We start from the raw sequence: 22902 nt of genomic DNA, 5'->3' as shown, positions 1-22902 counted from the left end.
ACATTACCATTGCAATAATTAAAATATCTCAATCTCCTCTAGAAAGTCTAAAATAAATACCTAAGGAGCAAAAGATGTAATGAAAACAATGTTCATTAACTGGACTATCTCAAAGCTGCAAAGTGCTATAAATAATTTTAATTGGAATAATTTAAATAAAATTGAATATTCGTTATAGCAATAAAGTTGTGTGATATTCAACTCTACTGGAAAACTAAACCAAAGAACTTCAAAATCGATTGCAATATTTTGTACAGGTATCTTTCTCACTGAGTACACAGAAACCAAGAAATATTTTATATGTCGCCACTACAGCTTTAATTAAGAATGATATCACTGTGCAGTTGTGTTTATTAGGTTAACACAGCCTTAACAGATTCCTAAATGTCATGTGACAAATTAGATTGAAATTCAGAGATGAATAGTAGCAGTGTGAGTAATGATGTGCTAAACACTCCTGTAATTTTAAGTATTAAAAGAAGAAAGAACTTGCATGTGTGGACAACCTAAGGACATCCCAAAATGATCTGCAGCTAATGGGGTTCTTTTGAAATGTAGTCGCTATTGTAATGCAGGGAAATACGGTAACTGCACAACAAAGGTCCACAAATAGCATTGAGTTAAATGATCCAGTTGACCTGCTTTTGGTGGAGCTGGTTGATGAATAAATGGCCAGAATGCCTGCTCTTTTTTAAATAGTGCCATGGAGTTTATTATATCTACCTGAAAGGGCAGGTGGAACCGTGGTTTAATGGCTCAGGTCTTGCAGTTCCAAAACTGGCAAATGCTGAGAAGTTCACTGCGAGTGAGGGGCACAATGACAGCGCAATTTCTAGGGAGCCCACTTATGCTCAAATCCAGAAGCTGTGATGCGCCTGAATAGGTTCTGTAGGAGGGCATGCTGATGTTCCCGTTGGGACCTGTCAGGCTGTATACTTGGGCTGATTGCCCTGCAACTTCAATATTTGTCTTAATTTATTTAGGACTGGTCCTCGCAGGCATCTTCAGCAACCACCCCCACCCCATCCCCCCGCCACCCTGGGAATGCATCAGCCCCAGCTCTTCAGTCCCACCGATGTTGGAGGAGAGCCGGGGGAGCCCGGGGTGGGGATTGAAGAGGCTGGTGTGTCGGGGCAGGGGCGCTGGATGAGTGGTGGGGTAGTAAAGCCAGGGTTGTTGGGGCAGAAGGGAGAGTCGGGTGGGGGCAGGGGGGGTGGTTTACGGGGGGAGCCAGGGTGGGGTGGGCGCGGGGAGCTGCAATTAAATGTAAATGAAGCAAAGAAGTAAAATCATTGACACAATTTACCAAAGTTCTGCATGGGCCATTAATTCAGAGACTGTCATTGAACTGAAGAAAGACCTCATGGGGCGTGTCTTCAGGTCATGGCATCAAAGTGAGTGGGGCTTTGTCAGAAATGCGCCATACCACTAGTCTCTCCAGTCTTCTCGTCAATGGATCCAAGGGGCAGCCAGAACAAGTTCCTGCTGCAGCCTATGACCAAGGTCGGGTTATAGTTTTTCACATGGTCAGTGGCATACGCCTCTGCTTTGCCACTGACAGCAAGATCCAGGCTATTGTCTTCCTCAAAACTGGCATCTCCCAGTACAGCGTTCCCTCAGTATCATTTGGAAGCCCAGATTATATACTTAAGCTTGTAGAATGGGCCTTTAAACCATGACCTTCAGACTGATGGGTGCTACCACTGAACAAATGCTGACAGTTTACTAGCTTTCTTGTTGCACTATATAGCCATTTTTCTCCACTTTTCCTCTTTCTCCTGAAAGTAATGCCTTATGTTGGGGGATGGGTAATTTAAATAGTGAGTACCAACAGGTTTTTCAGCCAAATCTAAAGGTACATTTTCTAGTGACGATCAATGGGTAGTGTTATGGAGTTGCTTTTCCAGGCAACTTTTTTTGGTGGAAACATTGAACTTTATTTACGTGACAGCAGCAGCTACACGTGTGCATCAAACTGCAAACCTAAAGAAGAACTCTCTTATAGAGGTTCCCCGCACTGCTAACACATTAGTTTACAAGGGTCACATGATCTTAAAACACAGGATTAATCTTAAAGGTACAGTCCAACATTTCCCAAAACTATAATTACTACAGGTAGCAATGAGGAAATTTAAACCACTCTGATCACGGGACGCTGAAACCACTTATACCACGTCATCACCATCCGGGCTGAGATCAATTTATTCAATATTAAGAAGGCTTGATTCTGGGATCTTGCTGATATTGTATTTCTCAGCTTCACGTTAGGTAGTGCTTTTATCAATTAAACCATTGAAAACTTTATAATGAAAAGAAACAACATGCTACGGTAATAAAAAATATAATGCAGAACATATGGGGCATCGATTTTGGCAGAAGTCAGAAATGGTATCAGATTCTAACAGTTATACTCTGATCAATTATATGAGCTTCATGTTAAATTTCAAGTGACAGCATCTAGCTGACAACATACACTCTTAGCCTCGTAACAATTCTAAAAAAATGCTTGTTAAGTGATATATAAATCATTATAGTATGTAAAAACCTGCAGGTTTCTCTCTAACTTCTAAGTGATGGATCGATAGGATTCATGTCCTACACTTATGCTTGCTGTCAGCAAAGGACTATCTATTTTTAAAAATTCTGAAACACTAACACCCTCTGAACGCCTCTGCCCCTGTCATTCTCATTCTTCTGCTGCCTTTTGTCTTTGCTCTTTTAAGTTTGTCTCTTTCTGTCCCTGACTTCTCTTTTACTGAAGCATTTTCTTTGTTCTATCTCCTGTTCCTTTTTCAGCGATTTCTTTGTTTGGTGCCCTGTTTAACACAGGAGTCATTAATTTCCAATCAGGTTAATTAGAAGTGAATGCAGTATTCCAAGCAACATTTATAGTCATCTCTACCCATCTTTTTGAGCCTCAAATGGTATCAGACGCCCAATTAAATATCCATATTATGAACGCATATTTCTTGTAAATGTGCAGCCCAGTCAAAGTACAAGCGGCAATTTCAGAGTGAAAATTCACACCTCTTTTTCTCAGGTTCTTTCAGCTGTGAAGCAGGAGATCTGTATCAGAGATTATTTAAATCTGCTGAGAATTTCAAGTTGCGAGCCCAAAGATTCCTTGGGTTGTGATTGCGAGGGCTATTTTGGGGTTGCACCTGTTGTGACCCTCCATCATTAACAACCTCTCCCTCCCCAAACCCTTGCCCATCTCAGAGTTTCTGGAATCAGTGGGTAGACCTCTCACTTACATAAGACAGGCAGGCATGTGCATCACTTCAGGGAGTACTCTGGTGCCCAACTGCCTATGACTGCCAGAAAACCCACTCTCTGTATTCAGTTCAGCAATGGGATTGAGCTTAGGCCCTTTCTCCCAACTCCTGCCATGGTCCTGGCAGCCACTGGATCCAGTGAGCTGATTTGTAATATTCCTTTGTCTCAGAGGTCAAACTCAGTGGAAATAATAAGTTTTCTTGTATCACACAAAGTCAAAAATCTAGCCCAAAGAGGTTGGCCTGAATTTTACCCTTGGCGGGAGCACGTGATTGGCTGGCCTGGGAAAAAGGCCCATGATCGGCCCATGACCGTGATTTCACGCCGGCTGGCCAATTAAGGCCCGCCCAGGTGAAACGCGTCTTCCCAAAGGCCAGGAAGGGCCAGGCGTGGGCGGGGGCCCGTCAGGCATCGTGTCCAATGGCGACATAGCAGGCAGTTTACAAACGGCACAGGCAGCTCCTTGAAGGCTGTCGGGAAGAATCATATGTTCTGCATCCTGGAGAGTGAAGCTGTGGCCTCAACAGCGGCTGGAGGCACCAGGTGAGAAGGTAGGTCGGGTGGGCACTCAGCCCTCCCCCACGCCATTTTTTGGACGATTGCCTCGCGGTGCTCTTGGAGGAGGTGGCTGCAAGGAGGGACACTGTTGTCCCCAGAGATGGAAGTAGGAGGCCACTGCCTCACGATATTATGTGGCGCACATGGATGCAGTGTTGCAAAAGGTTCAACCACCTGCTGTGCTCAGGAAGGGTGAGTACCGTGTTGGCATGGATCAGTGTGGTGAAGTGTTAAGGTCTGGCCGTCCCCCCATGAAGCTCAGGGTGTAAGAGTCTGAGTGCCAACTGTCAATGATGCCGGAGCAGGCCAAGGGGGTGAGCCCTGGCCACTTGGACTAAATGCCTTGCAGCTCGAGGCCCACAACTCGGATGTGCCCTGCAAGGTGTTCCTCAGGTGGGGTTGGCCAGGCTGCAATGGCGCTGAGAGTGGACTAAACAATGCTCCTCTGTCCTTTCAGGAGAAGAGAAGCCATAACCACATTGAGAGATCACGGACAGGCAGAGGCCCTCTCAACCTCCCAGTATTGATCAGATTTGAGCAGGAAGCCTTGGAGCTGGAGAGCTGCCATGCACCTCATTCAGTTGGTCGTGAAAAGGTGAGGTTTCAGATGAAGGTACAAGTGCAGTGCACAGAGTGTTTCGAATGGTCCAAACATTCTTGTGTAGCCTCATCATTGATGGGAGCCTCAAAACTGGAGTCCTAATTAATCATTGAAAGACAATCACACCATGATGCAGATCTCCATTGTCTCACCAGGGTGCCTGGCATGCAAAGTGACAGTGTGATGACTTAAATTAACGACATGTTGTTTTTCTCCCATAGATTCGCCAGCAGGCACTCAATCGCGGGACCTCGAAGAGCCATCCCCGACGCTAGAGTACCGCAGGCTTCACATGCACCTGCATCACACCCGCACTCTGAAGCAGGCACCAGCGCAGATACCAGCCCTTCAGTGGGTGCTAGATCTTCAGCTAGAATGTCGGTGCACAGTGATGAGGGCACTTCACACTCGCTTGAGGTGCAGGCGGAAGCAGAGAGTACCCAGGGTGCCGACAGTTAGAGGAATGCTGGAGACCAGGACAATCAGTCAAAGGCAGATGATGAGCCTCTGGAACCGTCCATTAGGCGGCAGAAGCAGGAAGTCCAGCGAGATGTGTGGGATGATCCGGCGGAGATCCATGAGGGTCTGCGTGCCGTGGTCTCTGTTGTGGGGGTGTCCATGAGGAGCATAAGCACTGCATTGACCTTCATGGCCGAGTGCACTGCCTCCTCCATTTAGAAGGTGGCGACTCTCATGGAGAGGCAGCTCCAGGGACAGAATCAGGGGTTTCTGGCATTGCGCTCGGACCTTCAAGCCCTCACACAGGCAATCACCTCAGGTGGTCAGTGCCAGTGTGGGAGATGGATGAGACACCCAGTATCCCAGCTAGGTGCTCGTCCATCAATGGTGAGCAGGGAGGTCCAGAGCAACCTCATGTTGATGCACGAGCTGCCTGTCATCTCTGCAGGCACCTCTCAGGGTGCTCTGGATGATGGCAGCAGCTCCTTTGCCCCTCTGCCAGTGACCATGGCATCTGATGAGGCTGCAATGACTGAGGAGATGCCAGCTGTGGCACTGGCCGCTCCATTCCAGGTGGGGCCAGCACAGGCTCCACTAGCCAGAGGATGAATGCCAAGGTCATCAAGGCCAACAAGACAGCAAAGTCAGCAGGCTGTCTCGAATGCCGCTGTCAACGAGGGGGGACACAAAGATGCAGCACTTGCAAATATAAGTTTAAAGCACCAAGAGCACAAGAGGGACTGTTCACGCGTGATCTTCTGTTCTGTAATGTTTTGTTTATATGTTTACTGGTGTGACCATTAGCACCAGAGATGGTAATGCTAATTTGTTTTGAGTGTGAAAATTACATCAATTTTGCTTTTGTCGGATGAGTCATACGGGTGAATTCTATTAAAGAGAGGCATTGTTGGTGAGTATACTTCTTTTCTTTCTTCCCTTAAAAAATCAAAATATTCACAATCACGAGGTGACGTGCTGTATCATACAGACAACAGACAGCTCAGCTGCCAATAATTGTTGTAGTAGGAGAAGGACCTAGTCTTCTTGGCCATGATTGGTTGAAGGAAATCAAACTAAACCGGTTGGAAATTTTTCAGGTCAGTACAGGAGGGGTTCCAGAGTTGCTGCAAAAGTATGACAGAGTATTCCAAGATGAGTTGGGAAAAATCTAAGGTCTACAAACTAAAATATACATGGATCCTGAAGCAACACCCCAGTATTTTAAGCCTTATGCTCTAAAAGAAAAGATAGATGCAAAGTAATGTTGTTTGGGAAGTTAGGAATAATCCAGCCAGTCCAATTTTCAGAATGGGCAGCAATCATAGTCCCTGTGCTAAAACCAGACCAAACTATTCACATCTGCGGGGATTATAAATTAATGGTAAACAAGGCTGCAAAGTTAGACAAATACCCAATCCCAAGGATTGACGATCTGTATGCTAAACTTGCAGGAGGAAGATCCTACACTAAACTGGACATGAGTCATGCATATCAACAGCTCGATGCTCCTGTGTCCACCTCCATGGCAACACATCAAGAAGTTATGTCACCATAAACACGCATAAGGGTCTACCCTTCAGTTTATCATCTGCCTGTGCAACTTTCCAAAGAACCATAGAAAGCCTACTACAAGGACTTCCCCGAATTATAGTGTACCTGGACAACATCTGAATCACCAGATCCACAGAAGCAGAACATGTGGCCAACCTGGAAGAGATTCTGAAAAGATTTTTAGAGGCTAGGGTTCGGTTAAAAAAAGAAAAGTGCATCTTCCAAGCAAAGGAAATTGTGTATCTGGGTTGTCAAGTGGATGCCCAAGGGTTGCATCCATTTGAGGAGAAAGTCAGGGCAATCAAGGACGTGCCCTCGCCTACCAACATCATGGAGCTCAAGTCGTTTTTGTGCATGGTGAACTATTACAGTCAATTTTTGCCTAATCTATTTACAGTGTTAGCCCCTTTACACTTATTACTGAAGAAGAACCACAGATGGTCCTGGAAGGCACAGCAAGAGGAAGCCTTCACAAGAGTTAAGAAGCTTTTACACTCGTCGTGTCTGCTAGTGCACTATGACCCATCTAAGGAATTGATACTCATTTGTGATGCATCTCCCTACGGAGTGGGAGCAGTATTGTCACACAAGATGGAGGATGGATCCAAAAGTCTGATAGGATATGTATCCAGAACCCATTCTGCAGGAGAGAAAGGTTACTCACAAATTGAAAAAGGAGGCTTATCTATCGTGTTTGGAGTGAAGAAGTTCCATCAATATTTGCACGGTCAACACTTCACCATAATGTCAGATCACAAACCGCTGTTAGGGTTGTTTAGTGAAGAAACGGCAATCCCACTGATAGCCTCTGCTAGAATTCAGAGATAGGCTTTAATTTTGTTGGCATACAAGTACACTTTTATGCACCATCCAGGTCTGCATTTAGCAAATGCAGACCCCTCAGTCGTCTCCCTTTGCCCAACAGTATTACAGAGTACCAGTACCTCAAGAGGTGGTACTTGCATTGAGTTTCCTGGACTCCTCACCAGTCTGTGCAAGACAGATAAAAAACTGGACAAACCAGGATCTAATTTTAGCAAGAGCCTGTCAACAAGTATTACAAGGATGGTCAAATGCACAAGTTCCTGAAGAATTAAAACCATTCTTTGAATGTAGATCTGAACTGAGTTGTCAAGATGGTATCTTATTACGGGGAGCAAGAGTCATTATTCCTGTATAAGGAAGAGAACCACTATTGGAAGAACTTCATAGTGCGCATCCTGGTATTTTGAAAATTAAGATGCTTGCACAAAGTTATATCTGGTGGCCAGGTATAGACAGTGATATAGAATAAATGGTGAAACGCTGTCTCCAGTGTCAGCAACAGCAGAAGTTGCCCATTTCAGCTCCACCGCATCCATGGGAGTGGCCTGGTTGACCCTGGGTTAGGCTACATATAGACTATGTAGGTTCATTTCTAGGTACCATGTTTCTTGTGATTATTGACGCACATTCCAAATGAATGGATGTGTTTGAAGTGAGATCACCTACTTCATCTGCAACCATTGAAATACTGCGCCAGAGTTTCAGTGTTCATGGTTTACCTGAAGTTATTGTGCCAGACAATGGTACCGCTTTAACTAGCACTGAATTCCAAAGATTCTTGAACATAAATGGGATTAAACATGTCAGAACAGTACTGTATCATCCCTTGTCCAATGGGTTAGCAGAAAGAGCAGTACAAACCTTTAAAACAGACATGAGAAAATTATCAGAGGGAACATTAGAAATGCAAATTTCAAGGTTCCTGTTCAGCTATTGCACAACTCCTCATGAGACCACTGGTTTAACACCTTCAGAATTGTTAATGAAGCACCGACTCCATACAAGTTTGAGTCTCGTATTCCCTAATTTAGAGGGGACGGCAGTGAGAAACCAGGGTAGTCGGAAAGTGAATCATGATGTTCACAGTAAAGGTCAAGAGTTTATTGTGGGAGAGAAACTTTTTGTACAAAATTTTGCAACTGGACCGAGATGGGTCACTGGTACAATCATCTCTGAAACAGGACCTTTATCTTATCAAGTAGAATGGAAAACAGGATTGTTAGGAAACATGTGGATCATCTCAGAGACCCTCCAACAACCAATTAATCTGTCTGAAATCAAAATGGAAACTTCAACCCCTGAGGTGCCAGATCAACAAAGAATAGACATACCAGATGTCTCCGTTGAAGTAAATAATCCTGAACTGCCATTGCCTAGGGATGTCCCTGAAGCTGCAGTTCCTGTTCAAGTCGATTCAATGAAAGAACCTCTAGTTGTAGAATTGCGTTGCTCTACCCAAATTCAAAAGTCTCTTCAAAGACTAAATTTATAATGGCATATTGTATATAATTGTCTATAATATGGGTTAAGATGTTTTTGTAAATAAGAGGATAAAACAAAATTAAAGGGGGAGGAATGTAGTAATTGTAAGTTAAACCATTTCTTACTGATTGACCATTCAGTTGTGCATTAGTTGTAAAGCATCTGACTTCCAAAAATGTTCCTCTTAAATATCCTCCTTCTTCTGACCATTTAAGTTTCTCAGGAGATGCCTTTTCTTCAGAATCCAGAGGTGGTTTTGCTGATCTTTCTGGTGAGTTCCCTCAACAACAAAAAGTTTCTAGTTTAGATGCCCAAATTTGTTTTGATTTGGAAACTGCAGATCAAAACAACACCAATTTGACATTTAACAGAAATTAAAACCTTCTTCGTATTGTATATTCTAAAATTGTATAAAATGTTACCCCAGCTCTTTCTAACTTACAATAAAAATAGCCACTGTAGAGAATGTGGATGTGAAACACTAGAAAGGGCCTTTGTTTCTTTGCTGCACTGGCAGAATCCAAAATTAAATTTGACAAAGCTCACGGTTAAAAGCCCAACCATAATCTTTGATGATATCATAATTCCAGGTTACTCCATCTTTTTAAACAACAAAAACAACAGCTTGTATTCATATAGCAGTCTTAAAATAGTAAAATTCCCAGATTATTTATAAGAGAGAAAATAATGTATGTCAAGTATTAGTAGAAAAGCTAGGAGGCTATCAAAGATGTGTTGAAAAAGAAAGGATTTCAGGACACTTTTAATAGCAACGGATATAGCAAAACAAAGCAATTAAGGGAGCAAGTTCAAGAGTGTGGAGCCAAGATGGGGAGGGCTCATGTTAGATTGGAGAAAATTGCATGGTAGGAAAGATTAGGCTAGCGCTTCCAAATAATTTTTCAATACTTGAAAATTAATGTCACCCCAGAATCCAACAAGAACAAAATAGCAATAAAGCAGCATAGTAACATGTAATATATAATTATTAAAGTTCATGTATTATAGATCAACATATCATACATCATATAAATATGGAAATCCGTGGTGAAAATCCTGGTCCATCGGTGCATCCGGTTGCTGAATCTGACTTCATCGCAACTGCTTCAAGAAGCCACTCCATTTTGTATATGATGTATTTGATGTATTTGTACATGATGTATTTACATGGACGCATAGTTACACTACAGCAAGCCTGATCAGAGCCGCCACAGCCAATCAAATGCCAGGAGTTAGTCTTGTGAATGGTTATTGACCACTGCCGGAACAATATGAGGGAGTGGGAGATTAAGGTGATTTTATTTCTCGCAAACCCGCTCGCTGTTTCTGTAACCCCCATTGGGATCGTGACTCACAGTTTGGGAACCACTGGATTAATTAGACCATGAGGGGATTTCTTTCTCACTAAACACTGCTGTGATGGAACAGGAGCTGGTTATGGGTCTAAATACAGGCTCAAATATGATAAACTAAACAAACAAAGTTATGTTTTCATATTCAGTGGGGACCTGTAAGTGTAATTGTCATTGTTGTACTTATCTGGCACAACTAAACACAGGATGAATGAAAATAAATATGTATAGTGTTGGGTGAGATGCCAGAAATAAAAGGAGTAAGAGCTGTAAACCCATAAATTATTTTTCTGTGATCTATTTCACTAATTACATTGCTGCATTTCTACAGTCAAAACCCTCATTTATTAGGATCAAATGACAGTGCAACTTTTGGAGCAGAGGGCCTATGTGAATTGTCAAATTGATTCTCATTGGAATGAAAGGGAGTTGTGAAAATGCAAAGAGTTTCTAGGCATTGTGAGTTAATTGTTTTGTGGTTACCACATTTCCCACACCACTTATTATATTTATGCTGAATGGTAATGTGCTAAAATGAGGCAAGCAATTTTTTTATTCATTCAAGGGATGTGGATGTTGCTGGTTAGGTCAGCATTTATTGCCCATCCTTAGTTCCCTTGAGAAGGTGTCGGTGAGTTGCCTTCTTGAACTGCTGCAGTCCCTGTGGTGTTAGTACACCCACAGTGCTGTTAGGGAAGGGGTTCCAGGATTTTGACTCAGCGACAGTGATGGAACAATGATCTATTGGACTCAGTATTGCACTAACCAAAATTAGATTCAAAGCTTTCCAAATTTGAATGATCTAACAGTTGAACTCTCACTGGCTTGAATTAGGGTTTAGGCAAAATCAAGAATGATTTAGGCACAAATTATGAAATTCTCCTGAATGACTTAACTCTCATTGAAAAAAAATAACATGATATACTTGATTCACACAGAATCAAAATGCTGAAAAATTTCTTCACATGGAATTTTGTATTGTAGGGTGGGGATCATGAGGAATGGATTGTGCCTCATATGAGAGAAGAGAGTCTTTTTCATCAGTTTCTAATTTCCTCCTTTTTCTCTCCCCTGTCATCAGTGACAACTTATGTTGGTTATGGTTCCTCAGTTGCTCGTCACACTCTGGTACCTCACCTAAGTGGTTATTCTTTAAATTTGATCCCAGGTGGTGGGCTGTAGCAGACTAGTCACACTGGTGATTTTAAAACTGAGTGTATTCCTACTCCCACCTGACAATTCCACATGCGCATTTTCCAAGAGAGGACAATAATTAGGAGTGGGTATTCTTGCTGGTATTTCACAGAACAAAGTTAGTGCCCTTACACTGCGCTGGCCAAGCACAAACTAGAGATCAAACTTTCACTCTGTAACTCTGTGTGGATCAGTGCCACACTGTCAATGGTGGAGCAGGAGTATCTTAACAGGGAATGACAGGTATCCCTGTAGGTATAGTATTCACCTGAGGGCTCGAGTGTGTGGTGGGACGTATAAATGGTCAATTTAAGGTAGTTAAAGTCATTATGAAGGAAGTATTTTTAGTTCAGTTGCCAGGCTGACTCCTTGCTGTACCTGTCAGACCTTCTGGTTTATGTGACTATTAGTAATGTATAAACCTTGATGATGGAAGTCACTTGGCTCCTCAATGCAGAGGGCATCACAGTTGAGCGAAAATCCATCCTCATCCCGTATCCACACATCTGCGCTTTGGCAAGGATTACTGGTAAAATGATCAGAAGCAGGATCCCTCTCTTGATTTGCCCTCCCTAATGTAGGTGCACCAAGACCAGTTGTCACACCCTTACTGTTACTCTAGCTAATTCAGTGCAGAGTAACCTGGTAATCAAACCGGCAAACTTTCTGCTCTGTCTGGCTTTGCTACCTATTTGAGAAACTTAAGGGTTATGTAAGAAGCCTTTACCTATAGGTATGAAATAGTTGATTTATACTTAAGGTGTTACGTGTGCTGGGGTTTTCCAGTAGTATTTCTGTTTTTTAAGCTGCTTTGTAAGATTGTTAAAAACAGAATGGTGTGCCTCATTAATATTGGGAATAATATATAAATTGCATGGAATCTACCAGATGATGCTTTTGTTTCCTTGGCAACCAGTGTTTTGCAATATCATTTGGTTTTAAGATTTTTTTTTTAGCTCAGTGAGGTGAGGGATGTTTAGTGCTAGAAGTAGAACACTTGACTACATTTTCCCCCCTAACATTTAAACAAAAGAGTATTGGGTCACAGAGAAGAAACAGGTAAGCCTTCCTTAAAACTACCCAATAACGTGTCTTTAAAAACACGTTACTGTCACAATGTGAATTTCTATTTTCCACATTCTATGGCTTCTTAGAATAAGATTGTTGAGTTAGGGTCAATTTTTGCCAAGTTTAAGCTGTGCATTTATGAGTGGCTGATGCTGGATCAAGACTACTTAAATATATAGTTGTTAGAGAGCCCAGGCTTTCAATCTTGGCTGGATTCAAGCTTGACAGGGATGATAGTGCTACATTATTGTACATCCAATCCTTTTATGTAACTGTTCCTCAATTTTCTTCCTTTTCTCTCCTGACAGCATCAATTCACACAAGGGGGAAGTTTTTACAAGTGCCAATTTCTGTGTTAACTTGCCGCAGTGACCACTTGTCATGTCTGAGCTAGTATTGTGAGAGTTAGACTTTTGTTCAAGCCTTGAGGACATCATGGATGATACCATTCCTTTTCTCATTCAACAAATGCACATGTGGTCTTTTCTGCAGGATTCATTAGAATTCTGGTTGAGGCCACTGACTTGTGGTTAGCAATGGAGTCCTGATTTGTTTTTTTAAAATCCCCAGCATATAACAGAAAATAGTTCATGACTCACAACAAAGATAGATCCCAGTGAGGAAGAAGGATTCTAGGAAGAGGTTAAACCAACCATGGTTAACCAAGGAAGTTAATGATAGTATCAAATTGAAAGAAAAAACATACAATGTGGCAAAGATTCGTGGTAAGCCAGAGGATTGGGAAAGTTTTAAAAACCAACAGAAGATGACCAAAAAATAAATAAAGTGGTAGAAAATAAACTTTGAAGGTAAACTAGCAAGTAATATAAAAACTGACAGCAAGAGCTTCTTTAAATATATAAAAAGGAAGAGAGAGTCAATATAGGCCCCTTAGAGAATGAGGCTGGGGAAATAATGATGGGGAACAAGGAAATGGCAGAGGAGTTGAATAAATACTTTGTATCAGTCTTCACGGTAGAAGACATTAATAGCATACCAAAAATACTACATAATCAAGGGCAGAAAGCGAGGGAGGAAATAAATACAATAACTATCACTAGAGAAAAAGTACTAGGGAAACTAATGGGGCTAAATGCCGATAAGCCCCCTGGACCTGATGGGTTCCATCCTAGGATATTTAAGGGAGTAGCTGCAGAGATAATGGATGCACTGGTAGTAATCTTCCAAGAGTCCTTAGATTCTGGAAAAGTCCCAAAGGATTGGAAAACTGCCAACGTGACGCCCTTATTCAAAAAGGGAGGGAGACAAAAAACAGGTAACTATAGGCCAGTTAGCTTAACATCTGTCATTGGGAAAATGTTGCAGTCTATTATAAAGGATGTAATGGCAGAGTATTTATAAATGCATAATATAATCAAGCAGAGTCAGCATGGCTTCATGAAGGGGAAATCATGCCTGACAAATTTATTATAATTCTTTGAGGAGGTAACAAGCAGGATAGGTAAAGGGGAACGAGTAGATGTTATATATTTGGATTTCCAAAAGGCGTTCGATAAGGTACCGCACATAAGGCTACTTAATAAGATAAGAACCCATGGTGTTGGGGGTAGTATATTAGCATGGATAGAGGACTGGCTAACTAATAGAAGACAGAGGGCAGAATTTTCCAGCCCCGTTTTGGCGGGGACGGCGTCATAAAAAGCGGCGAGACATTCTAAACCTCATTGGCTTTGGCGGGAAAGTAAAATCCCGCTGCCGTAAAATTTTGCCCAGAGAGTTGGGATAAGGGAGGCATTTTCAGGATGGCAACCTGTAACTAGTGGAGTGCCACAGGGATCAGTGCTGGGGGCACAATTATTTACAATACATATTAATGACTTGAATGAGGGAAATGAATGTACTATTGCCAAGGTTGTGGATGACACAAAAATAGGTGGGAAGGCAAATGGTGAGGATGACACAAAGAGTCTACAGAGGGATATAGACAGGTTAAGTGAGCGGGCAAAAACTTGGCAGATGGAATATAATGTGGGAAAATCTGAAGTTATGCACTTTGGCAGGAAGAAAAGAGGAGCAGAATATTATTTAAATGGAGAAAGACTGTAAAAGGCTGCAGCACAGTTGGATTTGGGAGACCTCGTGCATGAATCACAAAAAGCTAGCATACAAGTTCAGCAGGTAATATGGAAGGCAAATGGAATGTTGGCCTTTATTTCAAAGGGAATGGAGTATAAAAATAGGGAAGTCTTGCTAAAACTATACAAGGCACTAGTTAGACCACACCTAGAATACTGTGAACAGTTTTGGTCCCCTTATCTAAGGAAAGATGCACTGGCATTGGAGGCAGTCCAGAGAAGGTTCTCTAGGTTGATCCCGGGTAGGGAGGGATTTGCTTATGAGAATCCAACAGAGGGTGGTAGTGAGAAGTGACTGAGAAGCATTCTAGGAGAAGTCAGCGCAGTCACCGCAACTCAGAAGGGGATCGAGGAGAAGGACCCTTGCACTCAACAGGAGGAAGAGCATCGAACAGAGGGTGGCAGTGAGAAGTGACTGAGAAGCATTCTAGGAGAAGTCAGCGCAGTCACTGCAACTCAGAAGGGGATCGAGGAGGACCCACTGTCAAAGAACGGAATAGCCCCAAACATTACATTGCTGTAGTGTTTCCATCCCTCCCTCCTCCTCAAACCAAAAAAAAAGAGAGAGGGAGAGGCAGTACCTTCAGGAGTGTACCAGACCTGCGAGGGACACTCTTCTGAAAGTGGATTTTTAAAAAAGCAGCTGATTGCTGAGTAAACCCTGATGAGTTTTTTTTTCAATCTATTAAAATAATTCATTGCTTAATACTGAGATAGGAGCTATAAAAAAAAGTATAGAGTAGTACTGTACAAGTATAATTAGTCAAGAAACAAGGCTCCTAGCTAACATAAATAAGGCCCCAAGCTAGCGTATTTTTTAAGGGAGTAACTAGCCTAATTGAGAGGGACGTCATGGCAGGAGAACCCAGACCCATGATATGCTCCTCCTGCAGGATGTGGGAAATGAGAGACACTTCCAGCGTCCCTGGTGACCATGTGTGCGGAAGGTGTGTCCAAATGCAGCTTCTAGCTAACCGGATTTCAGAGCTGGAGCTGCGGGTGGACTCATTGTGGAGCATCCGCGATGCTGAGCAAGTCGTGGATAGCACGCTTAGCAAGGTGGTCACACCACAGGTGAAGATTACACTGGCAGAAAGGGAATGGGTGACCATCAGGAACAGCAAAAGACACAGGAAGGTAGTGCAGGTGTCCCCTGTGGTCATCCCCCTCTCTAACAGATATACCGCTTTGGATACTGTTTGGGGGGGGTGGCCTCTCAGGGGAAAGCAGCAACAGCCAAGCTCACGGCTCGGCTGCTCAGAGGGGTGGGAGAAAAACAAGTGGCAGGGCTATAGTGACAGGGGATTCAATAGTTAGGGGCACAGACGGATGCTTCTGTGGCTGCAAACGTGAATCAAGGATTGGTATGTTGCCTCCCTGGTGCCAAGGTCCAGGATGTCACGGAGCGGCTGCAGGGCATTCTGGGAAGTGAAGGTAAACAGCCAGTGGTCGTGGTACACATTGGTACCAATGACATAGGAAAACTAAGGGATGAGGATCTGCAAGCTCAGTACAGGAAGTTAGGAGATAAATTAAAATGCAGGACCTCAAATGTAGTAATCTCAGGATTACTCCCAGTTCCACGTGCTAGCGAGAGCAGGAATAAGAGGATAGACCAAATGAGCATGTGGCTGGAGAGATGGTGTAGCCGGGAGGGACTCAGATTCTTAAGGCACTGAGACCTGTTTTGGGGAAGGTAGGACCGGTACAAACCGGACGGGCTGCACCCAGGCAGAGCTGGGACCAGTGTCCTTGCTGGGGCTTTTGCTAGTTCTGTTGGGGAGGATTTAAATTAGTGTGGCAGGGGGATGGGATCCCAGGAGTATGATCAGATAGGTCAGATTCAGATCAGAAAAATGGAGGTAAAACATTAGCTTGGGACGTTGTGATAGACATGGAGTTACAGGAGAAGCAAAGTTTAAAAAGTGTCCAGCAAGGGAAATTGATGGGGTTAAACTGTTTATACTTCAATGCAAGGAGTATTACAAACAAGGTAGATGAGTTAAGGGCACAGGTAGACATATGGCAGCAGGATGTCATTGCTATAACAGAGACCTGGCTAAAGGAGGGACAAAACTGGCAGCTTAATACCCCTGGTTATAGAGTCTTCAGACATGATAGAGTAGGAGATAAAAAAGGAGGGAGTAGCACTAATGGTTAAAGAATCAATTCCTGTTGTGAGAAGAGATGATATACTAAATGGGTCAACAAACGAGGCCTTATGGATTGAGCTTAGAAATAAAAAAGGGGCAGTCACACTACCGGGAGTATACAACAGACCCCCAAATAGTGAAAGGGAGATAGAAGAACAAATATGTAGGCAAATTTCTGCTTGTAAGAACAAGGGGGCAATAATAGTAGGAGACTTCAACTATCCTAATATCAACTGGGATTGAAACAATATAAGGGGCACTGAGGGGAAAAAATTCATGCAGTGTGTCCAGGAAATTTTTTTTAACCAATTAGTGACAAACCCAACAAGAGGAGATGCAATTCTAGACCTAGACTTGGGGAACGAAGAAGGGCAAGTGGGTGAAATGACAGTTGGCAACCATATCGGGGACAGTGATCACAATTCAGTTAGATTTAGCATTACCATGGAAAAGGACAGAGATAAGGCAGGAGTAAAAGTCTTGAACTGGGGGAAGGAAAATTTTGCAGAAATGAGAAGGGACTTGGCTGAGGTGGACTGGACAGCACTGCTGGAGGATAAAACAGTGGAAAACCAATGGGAAGCACTAAAAAGCAAGATCCTAATTGTATAAAGTAGACATGTCCCCTACAAAAACAAGAGTGGCACTGTCAGATCTAGGCCTCCTGGTTGTCTAGAGGAATACGGGGGAAGATCAAACAGAAAAAGAAAGCGTACGATAGGCACAAAGAACTAAGCACTGCAGATAGCCGAGACGAATATAGGAAGTGCAGGGACGAAGTAAAAAATAAAATAAGGAAATCAAAGAGAGGGCATGAAAAAAGATTAGCAAGTAAAGTTAAAGATAACCCAAAGATGTTTTACCAATACACTAATGCTAAAAGGTTAGTTAAGGAAAAAGTGGGGCCTATCAGAGATGAAGATGGAAACTTGTATGTAGATGCAGAGGCTGTGGGAAGGGTTTTGAATGAATATTTTGTCTCCGTGTTTACAAAGGAAAGAGGATGTAGATATAGTATTCCAGGAGGAATACTGCGAGATATTGGACGTGATAGTCATAAAGAGAGAGGAAGTACTCGAAGGGTTGAAATCCTTGAAAGTTGATAAGTCACCAGGGCTAGATGGATTGTTTCTGAGGCTGCTGAAGGAAGTCAGGGAGGAAATAGCAGATGCTCTGAGGATGATTTTCCAATCTTCACTAGATTCAGGGGAGGTACCGGAGGACTGGAGAAATGCAAACGTAGTTCCATTGTTTAAAAAGGGGTCAAAGGAAATGCCAAACAATTATAGGCCAGTTAGTCTTACATTGGTGGTGAGCAAATTAGTAGAATCAGTCCTGAGAGATAGGATTAACTGTCATGTGGAAAGGCATGGACTAGTCAGGGATGGTCAGCATGGATTTGTTAAAGGAAGGTCTTGCCTCACAAATTTGATTGAATTCTTTCAGGAAGTGACAAGAAGGGCTGGTGAAGATAGTGCAGTGGATGTTGTGTACATGGATTTTAGCAAGGCATTTGAAAAGGTCCCACATGGCAGATTGGTCAGGAAAGTAAAAGCCCATGGGATTCAGGGTAATGTGGCAAACTGGTTAAAAGGTTGGCTTTGTAACAGGAAAGAAAGGGTCGATGGATGCCCTTGCGAATGGAAAGTTGTCTCAAGTGGTGTTCCACAGGGCTCGGTGTTGGGACCCTTGCTGTTTGTGTTATACATTAACGATTTGGACGTGAATGTGGGGGGCATGATTGGGAAACTTGCAGATGACACAAAGATTGGCCAAGTAGTGGATAGTGTAGAGGATAGCCATAATCTCCAAAACAATATAGATGGGTTGGTGGAGTGGGCGGTAAAGTGGCAGATGGATTTTAACATAGAGAAGTGTGAGGTCATACATTTAGGGAGATCAGTTACAGGGATTACACAATGGGAATATACTAAGGGGGGTAGATGAAGTGAGAGATCTTGGCGTACAAGTACACAGGTCCCTGAAGGCAGCAGTTCAAGCAGACAAGGTTGTAAAGAAGGCATATGGGATGCACTCCATCATTGGCAGAGGTATGGAATATAAAAGTAAGGATATAATGTTGGAATTGTATAAAACTGGAGTATTGTGTGCAGTTCTGGTCACCTCATTACAGGAAAGACGTAAAAGCTCTGGAGAGAGTGCAGAGGAGGTTTACAAGAATGTTGCCAGGGTTGGAAAAGTGTAGCTACGAGGAGAGATTGGATAGGTTGGGGTTATTTTCCTTAGAACAAAGAAGGCTGAGAGGTGACTTGATTGAGGTGTACAAAATTATGAGGGGAATAGATAGAGTGGACAGGATGAAATTGTTTCCCTTGGTGGAGAATTCTAGAACCGGGGGACATAGATTCAAGATAAGTGGCAGAAGGTGTAGGGGGGACATGAGGAAGAACTTTTTTACGCAGAGGGTAGTGGGTGTCTGGAATTTGCTGCCCAAGTTGGTGGTAGAGGCAGAAACTCTAAACTCTTTTAAAAAGTACCTGGATCTGCACCTTAAGTGCTGTAAACTGCAGGGCTATGGGCTGGGTGCAGGAAAGTGGGATTAGAAAGGGCACTTGGGTGTCCTCGGGCTGGCATGGACAAGATGTGCCAAATGGCCTCCTTCTGTGCTGTAACTTTTCTATGGTTCTATGGAGAGGTTGAGTAGGTTGGGCCTGTACTCACTGAAGTTTAGAAGAATGAGAGGTGACCTTATTGAAACATATAAGATTCGTAGAGGTCTTGACAGGATAGATGCTGAAAGGTTGTTTCCCCTTGTGGGACAGTCTAGGACCAGAGGGCATAATCTCAGAGTAAGGGGTTGCCCAATTAAGATAGAGGTGAGGAGGAATTTCTTCTCTCAGAGGGTAGTGAATCTGTGGAATTCTTTACCGCAGAGGGCTGTAGAGGCTGGGTCGTTAAGTATATTCTAGGCAGATTTTTAATCAGTAAGGGAATCAAGGGTTATGGGGAAAAGGCAGGAATGTGGAGTTGAGGATTGTCAGATCAGCCATGATCTCATTGAATGGTGGAGCAGACTCGATGGGCCAAATGGCCTACTTCTGCTCCTATGTGTTATGGTCTTATATGGTTCAGTACCACACACATTTATTTGCTCACTCAGCCAGCAGGAAGCTCAGATTTCTCCACTTTTTATCTCCAAACCTAAACTAAACAATGAAGGTAGACTGATTGTAACCTATCCGCTCTACTTAATTTTGAGCTGCTTTTGAAATGTCTTTCCTTCTTTCTGGGGTGGCAGGCAGAAGATTTCAAAAATCTATCAGAATTAACTTATAAAAGTCGAGACTAACTAAAGGAACGAAAACGTTCATTTTGAGTCTAACATTCATCAATCCATCCAGATACGAGAATTCCACCAAGTCAAGGTGAATATGGAATATCTTTAAATCAAGTTTTAGAAAAGTCTGACTAAAACTTATCCAACAAATAACCTGAATCCTAACTGAAATTTACTGAAAAATATGCAAAATAATGCCCTGAAGTTTGGGCTATCAGAGAATATACAGGTGGATATACACTATAAAGTCATTCCGCCCTCTCCCAGTGGGCTAGAAGGGATCAGGCTAGTGTATTTTTGCTTGGCTGTTATCATCTTTTGCCAAATCCAAAACCAGGCAGGGATAGAAACGGACAGGGAATGGGTTCATGATTTTCTTTGCTAATGATTAAAGTTTATTGAATGCCTTAGTAACCTCAATAATAATAATCATGAGGCAGAAAAGTGAGAGGACAAAATGTAGCAAGTTTGAAAAAAAGACTTCTCAGTTTACATCTTAGTGATCGTCAGTTAAAAGCTCAAAACTGTCCTGTCCAAAACCAGGTAAATGACCTTATTCACTCTTCACTCTCAATATCATGTCAGGGCTCAATCAAGCAAACAGACACCCAGTGAAAAGATGGTACACATTTGGAAAGGTCTATTCTTCCCTGGGGCCAATATATCCACACAAGGTGCTCAGTTAGGATTTAGACAGTTTCAGGTATTATCCAAATTTGATTAAGATGTATTGACCCTTCTAAAAATAGAGTTTTGAAAGTTATAGGAAAAATAAGAGTTAGGCAGAAGGGACCAATGCATCCATCACAGCTAAGGCCGTAAAATTAATGGTAATTAACCATCTATCGGTCTATCCATTATATACACTATCATTGTGCTTTCAGCATAATAAGGTTTCATATGCATTATGATTTGAACAGGTTTGGAACAGGATTACATATAATTCACATTTAGCTCAGATCCAAGTAAGTAGCGCCAGTAAAGGTGTCAGTTTTTCAGTCTTTATTTTCCTTTCCTTGTTCCTTTTAGCAATCTTTTTTTAAGATAGCGCAGCACAGCTCATTGCACCACATTCCGTCCAGATTCCTTTGTCCCTCTCTGCTGTTAAAAATTTGGTTCTCCGTCCCTTCTACCTTTCTCTGCTTTTCCCCATCGGTTTTTGTTTCATGGCTTCTCCATGACTCTTTGTTCTGTTTCTCTCCGTTCTCCCCTCACTACACAGTACTTCTGTTTGTCGATCTCTGATCCCCCTCACTCTCTCATTTTCACAGGGCTTGTGCAGCCCACATTCCCACCCACTCTTTGACGTCAGGCTCCAGCCCATTCTCCTCCACTGATGCTGTGTAATTGGATCCCTCTCTCGCAGCTCCTGGGCGGATCCCATCATTCAAACCATTCCACTCCAGCCTATAGCCAGAGTGCTTGTGTGTTCCCAGCTCAGCTAAGCAGCTGCTCAAATGAAGTGAGAAGCTTGAGGGTTAGAAAGAGGGTGTGAGGAGCTCTGAACACACCTGGCTGTAACCTCGGCCAAACCCAGCCCTCACCTGGATAGCAGAACATCACTTACCGTAGAAACACTGGTGCTTAGTACCTTTCAACTCCGGCGATTTCCCTTTTTCCAGCAACGGCGCACACCATGGAGGCACTGAAGGGTCAAGGCTCAAGCCGGGATCCTCAGTGATTTAGGATTAGAAGCAAAGAGCACTTGTGAGAGAGACCAAGCTGTAGCCTGATTATAAACAGAGGCATTGTTGAAACAATTAAAAGCAAACCTTCAGCAAAAATGAACAACCTTCCTATCCGCTTGATCGCGTTGTTATTGGGTGAGTTTTTTAAATTATTAATAACTGTAGCTCTATGATTCAGTATTTTGAATTGTTTTTAATGGTATCTCTAATAACGGTAGTATGCTTGCATCAAAAAGTGCATTTCTAACAGGTTCGTAGTTTTCGGTTGACTCTAATTTTTGGATCGTAAATTAAAGTATCCACTGTTAACCAAACTGATGTACTTGTGGCATTTACAGAAGCTCTGGATTGTACAGATCATTTCAGACAATCTCATGAATGCAGTCTCTGGCAGAAATATATTTTAAGTGCACAGAGAAACTCAGCATCTTTCAATATTAGCTTTGGCTAGTATACACTCACATTTTATTTGGAACTGAAAAGAAGGATGAAGCCCATAAACAGACCTTACTCTCTTTGACCAACATCGCCTTTTTCTTTTTGTTCAATGACACTAGCAGAACCTAGTGAGGTTCATGATCAATCGGTTACTGTTAGCTTTCAGCACTGAAAGCCCATGTTTGCTTACATGATCAATCTGGATTGACTTCTCATTACGTTGATCAATCTTGAGTTCAAATTGGCCACATGCCCTTTGCAGCAGAAGATAATTGAATTGCGATCACCATTCTGATGGTTTTAAATTTCGGTGCTGATGTACAATTTGTGATGATGCCACAGGCATAAGGTTATTTGAATATCACTCCATATAAAATTAGAATTGAAAGAACAGACTAATCCCAGTCAATAGCATTTAACCATTTACATTAGTTGATATGAATTTAATTTGTATATTTTGAATTATGTACAGCTAAGTATATAAGAATTATTTTGAATTGTTAGAAATTATATTGTTTCTTTGTCATGTTTTACTATTGACTGAAGTCTGAATTCAGTGCAGAGTGCGTTCCATGCTTACATTAAATTCATGAGACAGCACTAAAATGAGTTGCATCCCAAAGTGCAACATTTCTGAAAGTGTAAACTGCATTAATTCAGAATGTTAGTTTTAAAGAAATATATATTTTGTCCCAAAGTGTGAAACCTCTACTGGGGAATGGAACACTTCTCTATTTTGGCACCCAGCAGTCACATCAAGTATTCCTGAGTGAGGTATACCATGGACCAGACACAAAGTAAAATTCTCTTTGCTCGAAAACATATGTCTTAACATTAACCTTAGAAAAGCAAAGCCCACTTTA

At 42.5% G+C, this 22902-nt stretch overlaps 1 protein-coding gene across 1 annotated transcript in view; it reads left to right on the top strand.

Annotated features, from left to right (window-relative positions):
- The first annotated feature begins 21458 nt into the window (after positions 1-21458).
- Positions 21459-22902, top strand: part of igsf3 (immunoglobulin superfamily, member 3) — a 197006-nt gene continuing 195562 nt past the window's right edge. The window contains exon 1 of the mRNA XM_078559656.1: positions 21459-21736. Coding sequence (XP_078415782.1) covers positions 21697-21736 — 40 coding nt within the window. The 5' untranslated portion in view covers positions 21459-21696. The remainder of the gene's footprint in view (positions 21737-22902) is intronic.

The sequence above is a fragment of the Cetorhinus maximus genome, chromosome 16 (genome assembly GCF_964194155.1).
Source record: "Cetorhinus maximus chromosome 16, sCetMax3.hap1.1, whole genome shotgun sequence".
Lineage (NCBI taxonomy): Eukaryota > Metazoa > Chordata > Chondrichthyes > Lamniformes > Cetorhinidae > Cetorhinus > Cetorhinus maximus.
The sequence above is the reverse complement of the archived record's forward strand: the minus strand, read 5'-3'. Positions and strand labels throughout refer to the sequence as shown.